The sequence below is a fragment of the Vigna unguiculata genome, chromosome 4 (genome assembly GCF_004118075.2).
Source record: "Vigna unguiculata cultivar IT97K-499-35 chromosome 4, ASM411807v1, whole genome shotgun sequence".
NCBI lineage: Eukaryota > Viridiplantae > Streptophyta > Magnoliopsida > Fabales > Fabaceae > Vigna > Vigna unguiculata.
Window position 1 is genome coordinate 9743716 of NC_040282.1, and position 10412 is coordinate 9754127.

At 36.2% G+C, this 10412-nt stretch overlaps 1 protein-coding gene across 1 annotated transcript; it reads left to right on the forward strand.

Annotated features, from left to right (window-relative positions):
* The first annotated feature begins 2468 nt into the window (after nt 1–2468).
* On the forward strand, nt 2469–10160 carry LOC114181072. Its single transcript, XM_028067404.1, has 2 exons — nt 2469–2755; nt 9895–10160. The coding sequence occupies exons 1-2, from the start codon at nt 2530–2532 to the stop codon at nt 9969–9971; spliced, it is 303 nt and encodes a 100-aa protein (XP_027923205.1). The 5' UTR covers nt 2469–2529; the 3' UTR covers nt 9972–10160.
* The last annotated feature ends 252 nt before the right edge of the window (nt 10161–10412 follow it).

The window sequence follows — 10412 nt, forward strand, 5'->3', positions numbered from 1 at the left end:
CGTCATCCCTTAGATGGTGAAGCTTAGAAGCATTTTGATCGGCTACATCCAGACTTTGCAGTTGATCCACCCAATGTACATTTGGGTTTATGCTTTGATGGATTTAATCCATTCATTCAATCAACAATCCCTTATTCTTGTTGGCCAGCAATTATCACCCCGTACAATCTTCCTCCTGAAATGTGCATGACAAAGCCATTTATGTATACGTGGTCCACGCAATCTAAAGGCAGGAATTGATGTGTATCTCAAACCTTTGGTGGACGATCTAAAGAAGTTGTGGATTGATGTAGAAACATAAGATATTTCAAGAAAGAAGAACTTTATCATGAGAGCCAGTTTAATATGGACTATAAATGATTTCCCTGTATATGGAATGCTGTCTGACTAGGGTACTCAAGGTAAATTGGCATGTCCACATTGTATGGAGCATTCAAAAGCATTTACATTAGAAAATGGGGGGAAAATTGTTGGTTTGACACCACATCGTAGGTTTTTACCTAGTGACCATGCCTTTAGAAAGAATAAAAAATGCTTCTTAAAAAGGAAAGTTAAAATCGATGGCCCACCATCTACAATGACACCCAACTTGGTTTGGGAAGAGTGAGGGATTTACCAATGTCCACAGAAAATCCACGTCTACTCAAATTACGAGGATATGGCGAGGTTCATAATTAAAGGAACACTAGTGCAGAAATTCCTTTTTACCTTGCTTTATATGCCTCGGTTAGCCAGGAACTGAAGCATATAATGGCACAGTGACATTTTTGCAATTCCAGGCAAGTTTTATGCCTCGGTTCAACTAACGCCCGAAGCCAAAGAAGGTTATAGGCTTCGGTTCGCCCAAAACCGGTGCCAAAGAAGGTTATATGCCTCGGTTCCAAAGACCCGAAGCGAAAAACGGGACAACATTTTTCAAAAGTGCCACTAGCCGTTAGGTGTTTGGCCTCGGGTGGCAGTTAACCGGTGCCAAATGGGGTTATATGCTTTGGTTGTTAAGGGAACCGAAGCCAAATACCAATTTCGCGAACCCCCTTTCTCTTCTTCTTCCCCGCGCCTCTACAACACTCTCTCTTCTCTCTCCACTGCAACCACTGCCACCACACTCTCCGACCAACTCCGACCACTACAACCACGCAAACGCGAACGCGAGCGCAAACGCGAACCCTGATGAGTCATTATTTTCTTCTATTCCACTAGCCTTTGTGCACCCATTAGACAGTTGATTAGTGCTTAATTGTTCATCATTAGAGTGTTTTTCATCTGTTGGGCTTTATTGGGCCACTGTTCCGAATTTGGACTAATTTCACATTATTTGGCCTAATTTTTGTTTTTAATTATTTTTTAGGTATTTGGGTGAAGCAATTTTGGAGCTTGGACTTTAATATTTAGTTGAAGAGACTTTCCACATCATTGCCACATCATTTCCATGTCATTTCCACGTCAGCAAAGTCAATGGGTCAACATTTGAGGCCCAGAGTGGCATTTTTGTAAATCTGAGTGGCGTAGTGGCAGTTTTGTAATTATGAGTGGCAAGGGTGATATGACCACGCGAATTAGGTTTGCATGAGGTGTGCAGCCGCTCCATCATCTTCAATCTCTCTTCAAAACCTCCATTTTCGTTCTCCAAGCTTCCATGGACGTCCCCCTTGCGGTTTTTCACGTTTTTGGCTCATTTTTATCGTTTTTATGCATATTTGACAGCACACATTGAGGGCTTTACGTTTTGAATTCGTTTTATGTCTTGGGCAGTTCATTTTGTGGGTTTTATTGACTTGGAACAATACCCATTCATGGGGTTTTCGCATTTATATATGACAACACCGTTTTGCATTCCATTTAAGCTTTGAAATCTCTATTTTTGCTCTTAAATTGCGTTTTCAGATTTGATAAGTTAGGGTTCTTGGTTCTGATTTTTGTGATTTCAGTTTTGAAGTGTTTAATTACTCATTTCCATGTCTAGCTAAATTCGTGTATTGACTCCTTGATGAAAAATGCAATGAAGCTTTGAGGTTGTGCTTGTTTTGTGAAATCTGCCATGTTTTTGTTCTGAATTCGTGGAATGCATGTGGTGAATCTGTAAATGCTTAATTTACAGAGTAATTGCATGTGTTTTGTTTAAGATACGTTCATGCTTAATGTATGTAGCTTGGCTGTCACGAATTTAAGGATGTGTGCATTGCTTAATTGCATAATGAAGCTAGATTGTAATTTTCGCTTAGTGAATTATTATCTAGTGGATTGAGACAAGGCAGGGTTGGTGTTAATTTGGTGGCCTATGATAAGTGAAATTGTGTTTGAATCAGGGATGTCAATACGGTTTTAGTCACTGTAGCATTTAAATTAATCTATTGATTAGCATTCTGAATCTGTCTGCCAACCCCCCCCCTGTGTTTTATTGTTGTGTTCATCTGGAAAATTCGCTTTGAATGAAAATATTGGTCGTTGGGAGACGACTTGGTTCACTTTCATGTACTGCATTTAATATGTTTTAATTTGGTGGGGTACGACCTCTATCAAACCCCCTCTATGTTGCACCTCCTGTCACCTTCGCGAACTCTCTCGTCACTCTCCTTGCCACTGTCGTTGCCACCACCCTCCTCCGTCGCTGCCACCACGCTCCTCCGGCCACCGTCGCGGCGTCGCCTCCGCTGGTGCTGCACCTCCATTTCGTGCATAGCTATTTTGTGCACGGCCATTTCGTGCACCTCCTTCTCGATTTTTCCGACAACTGTCATACCGCTGTTCCTCCAAGGTAAGTTTCCAACTCGTTTTTGTTTCGTTTTCCATTTTGTATATATTAATTTTTAGTTTCGATTATTGCAAGTATTGATTTTCATTGGAATTCAAATTGTTTGGATTTTTTGTATATACTATGAGTTAGCCTTAGTTTCCCGTTTGAGATTCAATACGAAAATTATGTATTGCCCCCAGTTTTCATTTTGAAGAAACTACATATTTTTCTAAAATTAGATATAAGGGGATACAATACTAATAATTTAAATGTATTGAATCTTGAATTGTCCGATTGGACAGTTTAAGAAGATTAATCACTTTCTAGTAGTTTATAAGTGCATATATATTTTAAAATACATATCTTAAAAGTCATGAATATTTGTCAATTGTGTTTTGTATTGATCTTCAGGTGCATATTTTATTGTGGTTTATAATCACTTTCATTTCGTGTATCTTGACGGCTAATACGAAATGCTGGCAAAATTTTGTGAAATTTAAGATATGTATTTTAAAAGTAATATGTACCAATAAAATAAAGAAAGTGGTTCTTCTTAAATGGGATAGGGTTACAACTTGATTACGAGATGAACATTGATTCAAAGATTACTGAAATTGTTCACGCAATTTCAATATGGATTGAGATTGGATTAATTTACCACGTATCAACGCTGGGTATGATAATGAAGTAGAAGAATTTATAAAATTTGCGCAACGTTGTGAGGGGAGAAGTGATGATGAGGTGAAGTTCAGATGTCCTTGTGTCAACTGTTTGAATGAGAGAAAATTGAATGCAACTCAAGTTAGGGAACATCTTATTTGTGATGGTTTCCTTAGAAGTTATACAATATGGACATGGCACGACGAATTAATAGACTTTCCAACTATTTCTCAAACTGAACATGTTGTCCATTCCACCATGAAAAAGCGACGGCAAGAGCGATGTGAAGAGCGAGTAGAAGAAGATAATATAGAGGACATGATAAAGGATGTTGGCGTAGAAGCTTTTGCACAAGCGCATGTATATGAGACGATGTTTGCTGATGCGGAAACTTCGTTGTATGCCGGTTCAACTAAGTTCACGCGATTAACAACGATTTTAAGATTTATGAATTTGAAAGCGACCAATGGTTGGACAGATAAAAGTTTCACAGAATTGCTCATGCTCTTGAATGAAATGCTTTCCGGGGGAAATACTCTACCCACTTGAAACTATGACGCCAAGAAAACTCTTTTTTCGATGGGTATGGAGTATAAAAGGATACACTCATGTCCTAATGATTGCATATTATACAGAAAGGAATTTGAAGATTTGAAAAAATGTCCAAAGTGTGGGTCATCACGATACATGCAGAAAAGAAATAGTGAAGTTAGTGGTCAAATAGAGAAGGAAGGATCTGCTTTGAAAGTAGTCTGGTACCTTCCAATCGTGCCCAGACTTAAGCGTTTATTTGCAAATCCTAAAGACGCTAAAAACCTTAGATGACATGCAATTGAGAGAAGATGTGACGGACTCCTTTGTCATCCAGCTGATTCAATGCAATGGAAAAATATTGATCAAGAATTTCCCATGTTCGATGAAGAATGTAGAAATATTCATTTTGGCTTAGCTACCAATGGAATGAATCCATTTGGTAATTTAAGTACAAACCATAGTTGTTGGCCCGTTATATTATTGATTTACAACTTATCTCCTGAACTCTGCATGAAGAGAAAATACATGATGTTGTCTATTGATATCTGGTCCAAAGCAGCCTAGAAATGACATAGATGTATATCTCAATCCTTTAGTTGTAGACTTGAAGTTATTGTGGGTTGATGGTGTTAAAGTATTTGATGATGTTGCTTCTGAAACTTCCATGATGCATGCAATGTTATTTTGCACCATTAATGACTTTCCAACTTATGGTAATCTGTCGGGGTACAGTGTCAAGGGTCATAAAGCATTTCCTATATGTCAAGAAAACACTGCATCTCATCAGTTGAAAAACGGAAGGAAGACTGTGTATCATCGCCATCGAAGGTTTTTACAAGCTAATCATCCTTATCGAAGGTTAAAGAAAGCATTCAATGGACATCAAGAGAATGACAAAGCAACAACTCCATTAACTAACATTCAAATTCATGAAAAAGTTAATAAAGTACATCATGTATTTGTAAAACGTCCAAGAAGTCATCTGCATCGAGCCCTTGGAAGAAAAATCAATATTATTTGATCTTCCATATTGGTCGAAGTTACAAGTTAAGCATTGCATAGATGTCATGCATGTAGAGAAGAATGTGTGTGATAGCTTGATTGGTACACTACTTAACATTCAGGGAAAGACAAAAGATGGAGTAAATGCTCGTTTGGATTTGGTTGAAATGAAGATCCGAGAAGACTTGGCACCAAGGGAGGTTGGTTGGCGTACTTATTTGCCCCCTACATGTTACACTATGTCCAAACAAGAGAAGATAATTTTTTGCTTATGTTTAAAGAGTGTCAAGGTACCTCAAGGATACTCTTCAAATATTCAGAGTTTAGTGTCCATGCAAGACTTGAAGCTTGTTGACCTAAAGTCTCACGATTGCCACATCTTAATGTAACAATTGTTACCTGTAGCTATTCGTGGAATTTTACCCAAAAATGTTAGACAAACTATAACGCGTTTGTGTGCATTCTTCTCTTCAATTTGTAGCAAAGTCATTGATCCTTTAAAGTTAGATGAACTTCAAGCCGAGATTGTTATCATCTTGTGTCAGCTAAAGATGTTTTCCCTCAATCATTTTTTGACATCATGGTACATTTACTTGTTCATCTAGTGAGAGAAATCAAGTTTTATGGACCAGTATACTTAAGATGGATGTATCCCATTGAACGTTACATGAATATTTTGAAAGGATATGTGAAAAATCAATATCGTCCAGAAGCTTCAATGATCGAAAGGTATATTGCTGAAGAAAGTGTCGAGTTTTGTTCAAATTACATGGCAAAAGCAAAACCGATAGGAGTTCCTCAGAGATCATGGTTGAACAAGTGTTCTATAAGTAACAACATCCGAGGTCTGAGTGTGGTTAGCAAAGATCGCAAAGATCGCAAAGAGTTGATGCAAGCACACCTATACATATTGAACAACGCAGATGAGGTAATGCCTTACTTATCTGCACACAAAGTCATTGTGAAAGAGAACAATCTAAGACAATCACAGAAATGGCATTTGATGGAGCATAATAGAACATTCATGCCTTGGTTTAAATCTGAGATTTTGAAAGCTTCGCAATGTTCTGAGACTTTGATGTGGTTAGCGAATGGGTGGAATTTGATGTCATCTATTGTACAGGTTATGAAATCAATAATAACACATTTTATACGAAGTCTCTGGATGATAAAAGCACAATACAAAATAGTGGAGTCAGTCTTGAAGCTAAGTCGCTACAATTTTCTACATCTCAAGATCAAAATCCTGTATTTGGATCAATGACATACTATGCTGTAATACAAGAGATATGAGAGGTTGATTATACCATGTTTACTATTCCACTGTTCAAATGTAAGTGGGTTGACAATAAGAGTGGTGTCAAAATGGATGAATCAGGAATGTCTAGTTGATTTTCGAAAAGTGGGTTACCGAGACGAGCCATTTATCATGGCACAACAAGCATCTTAGGTTTTCTATGTTAAAGATCCTGCATCTGAACATTGGTTTGTCACTCTTCATTAAAAAAAAAAAGATTGATCCTAATGAAGAGAATCTGAGTGATCTTAATATTGTTGTCACCCACCCATTTAGAAGAACGATCAATGTTGATGAAATCCCTCTAGTTGATGATGTACATGTTGTAAGACCCAGGAAAAATTAGATTAAAGGGAAAAACATGGGAAAAATTAATGGCTTGATTAATATTGTTGATTTAATTTAATTAGGTTATTAAATTATGAATTATGAAATAATTATTATTTGAGTGATTTAAGTTATTGTGGTATTTACAATAATTATTTAAGTAATTATTTAAGTGATGTAAATTATTGTTTTATTTATTTTAAATTTTAACAACATATATAATGTTGCACATATGTGTTTATATTGTATTAATGCACAAAATGTTATGAGAAAGCAATTGGCTTGGTTGTCTGTGTGCGTATCTTTGTGCAAAGACTCAAGGGTTCTATTTTAGGTAGCATTAAAATGTCTAAATTGTGTTTCTTTTTCTTTTTCTTCTTTCTGGTGGGGCCCACAAAAAATTCTTTAGCTTTCTCTCTCCTGAAGTTTGTGTCATAGGTAAACTACATGCTGCAGTGGTTATATCTTCATTCTTTTTCTCCTTTTATTTCTTTTTCCGTCACAACAATATTCACTCTTGCTTATGATTTTTTTATTTATTTGCTTGGTTGCCACTTATTCTAAAGAAAATAAAAACGGCTTTTGATTTTATTTTTAAGATTTTACCGGAAAAGATTAAGATGAATTAGTTATAGATTAAAAGGTAATGTTTTAGAGGAGGAGATATAACAATTTTAGGATTTCTAAAATGTGAGAAAAAGGGAAGAGGAGTAGACGAGAGAGGAACCGTGGAAGAGACTACGGCAGAAAGGGAATCTAGGTTGGAGGTTGCTAATAAGGTAGAGGAAGCCAACCTTGCTTTCTTCTCTTGTTCTTTTCTCTTTATTTTGTTTGCTTGATGAATGAAACTTGAAAAGTATGCATGTGTAGTGTAGGGGAAGCCAACCTTGTCTATTAAATTTTCGTGGATGGCTTGTTTCTCTGCATGAAAACTTGATATTTTTGCCTTGTTTGGTGGTTCTCTTTTCTAAACTTTCATTAAACTTTGTTAGATGGGAGTATCCTTTTATGCTTGCTGGTTTTCAAACAATTATGTGTGCAATGTTTTGGAATGGATGTGGGATAGCTTTTAAGGTCCTTGAAAACCATTTTTTTTTTCTCTTTACATTTGCAGCCTTGATTTCCGTTTGTTTAAATGCTTGAAGCTTTCCAACTGTAACGTGAAGCTACTACCCATTCTTTAGATTTTGGGTGGGGACCGCATAGGTTTCAGATTTAATTTGATGGTGCAGGGTGGGCGGAAGAAGTGTAGTGTAGCGTTTGCATTCTTTGCTGCTATTCACACACACGTTGCTTGACTACCATGGCGCCTCAAGCCATGTGTTTTTCTTCTTTACGTCTTGGGTATAGACCCTTACGTAAGTAGTAGTGCGTTTTGTTGTTGCATGAGGTTGGGTTACTTTCAATTATTTCTAAGCTTGGTTTGTTGTGGGTGTAGTTTTGGTTGGCATGCATGAGGTTCATTGGTTAATGGGTTAATCTTCTTTTTCTTCTTTTGGCCAATCTCTTTTCATGTAAATGCTTGAGAATCCATTATTGAGTGCGGGTGTCACACACAGAGATTTGGTTTTGGTTCCTTTATAATGAGCACGTAAGACTGGGTTCTTGTCACAGTGTTATTTTGGATACCGTTCCTTCATATCAAGTGTTTAGTTATTGGGTTCTTGTTACAGCATGCATATTTTATGTTTCCATTGTCACGAGGTTGTTTTCATTGCACCAGTATCCGGGGCTCTTTGTGGAACAAAGTCATCTATCTAATATTTATTAGTGGGGCCGAAGGGGGAATTATTTCCCAAGTTCAAGGTGCAGCAGTTTCTTTCATGGATAGGCTTTTCTCCTTCTTTCTTTTCTATTCTCTTTCACGTAAACATATGCATGCTAGTTTTCTCTTCCTTCCATTTTGCCTTTCTTTTAAGTTCTTTCTTTTTATTCTTTATAACAACCCTACATGAGGAGGCTTTATGAAGGGACCCACATGGTTTCCTTTATAAGCCTTTAAGTTGCATGGGATGATGGTTGTTTTCCCTTCATGCTGCAGGTTCTTTTTCTCATTCTCGTTTTGAAACCACCATCAATCTTGGTTCATTTGTTTATCATTTTCCTACACTGCACACGTTTCGTAAAATGACGATTTTTACTTCGTTAACCGTTGGATCGAGCTAAAACTTTAACAATGGATTCTTAACACATAGTTCTTGACTTTGATCGGTCGGATCTTGAATCGGAGATTGGTAGTTAGAGCAGTTTATATCGCAAGGTCCTGGTAGTTTGGTTGTTGACAACATTGACCTTTGTTGCTTGTTTGGTGCATAACTTTCTCTATAGTTATTCAATTAAGTTGGTTATTGTTGCATTTGATTCTTGATTCAATCATCTTTAATTTGAATATAAATACATAATTTTTGGAGTTTTACACAAGTCGCAGCTTTATTTTTAAAATCCTAAATCGTTTGTATACTATGGTTGAATGAATGTCACTCGTTGGGTTCATTGTATTATTTGATAAGTTGATGGATTTATGTTATGGTTTATTTCCCATGCCTGATGTGATGGTGTATATTTTGTTGGCAATATGTAATTCTCATGTGTTGCATGTTGAGAGTGTTTTGCCTTGCTTGAAAGTTCTTGGTGGAATTTAATGAAGATTTTAGATGAATGTGATGTTATGTTTGGTTTAGTATGATTGTTTGGATTTGGGGTTTGTGAGTTCAAACCAAGGATGGATTGTGATCATAAAGTTTCCGTGTTACTTGAATGCGACGTTGAGTATTATTGGACAAATTTTATTTATGAATTTCTTTTATGAATATCATTGTTTATGGTTAGCTTACCCCTATTTGTTTGTTTGTGTTTGTTGTATGTGCGATGATCGTCTAAGTGGTGTGTTATACGGGAGCAGATAATCTTGGCATGAAGTAGATTGACGAGAGGCTGGGATGGACTTGGGAGTTTTTATAAAATATTTAGTTGTTTTAAATCAAATACTATAAATTATATAATTTTCTTTTATTCCAAATGTTATTGGAAGTTTTTGACAAAGTGACGTTTTGAATTATGTAATTTAAATTAAATTAAAAGTTTTTATTAACTACATTTTCAATGTTAATTCCTTTTCCGCTAAACGTAAAAATTTTCTAATATTCCGTGACATCCCAAAATTGGGGTGTTACACATGCAATTCGAGAATGTCACGATGAAGGAATATACATATGACCAATCAATAACTTTATGTATGAATTTCGTGTTCTTGTTAAAATTTAGTTGTTTTCTTAAATAATGTTTTATATATGATTTTATATATTGCTTATTAATGTTTTGTGATGTTTTCATTTCACAGATATATGGATGAACATCATAGTTCATCAGAGGATGAAGCACCTGCTAAGAGACCCACCAGAGGAGCCACTAGGTTGAGATAGCTCTTGATTAAAAGAGCTAATGGTTAGAAAACACCTGTTGATATTAACGTTGACACTGGAATGCTTAGTGGTCATTATGCGGATGTCTTCAAAAGCTATTTAGGAATGTTGGCACGAGAGAGAATATCAATCCTTTATCTTTTGATCTTGTCACTGAAGTTGATCGGGAAATGATATGGCAGGATTTATTGGTAACTAATATTAATGTTATTAACGTAATACTTTGATTTTGCTGATAATATGTTAATTATTATTGATGAAATTTTCTATATTATAGCTAACATTTGATATTCCAAATGTGGCGAAGCTTAAACAAAAATGTTTGTAATCGGTGGTTGAGAAATTTCGGAGAAATTTTGTGGTTTTAAGACCAAGTTGACGTCTAGTGATGAGTCATTATTTTCTTCTATTCCACTAGCCTTTGTGCACCCATTAG

Excerpts from the sequence above, each read along its gene's own strand:
- LOC114181072 (XM_028067404.1), top strand. The coding sequence starts at position 2,530 with ATGTTGCACCTCCTGTCACCTTCGCGAACTCTCTCGTCACTCTCCTTG. Across the intron at positions 2,756-9,894 it reads CATACCGCTGTTCCTCCAAG|ATATATGGATGAACATCATA; the intron begins GTAAGTTTCCAA and ends TTCATTTCACAG.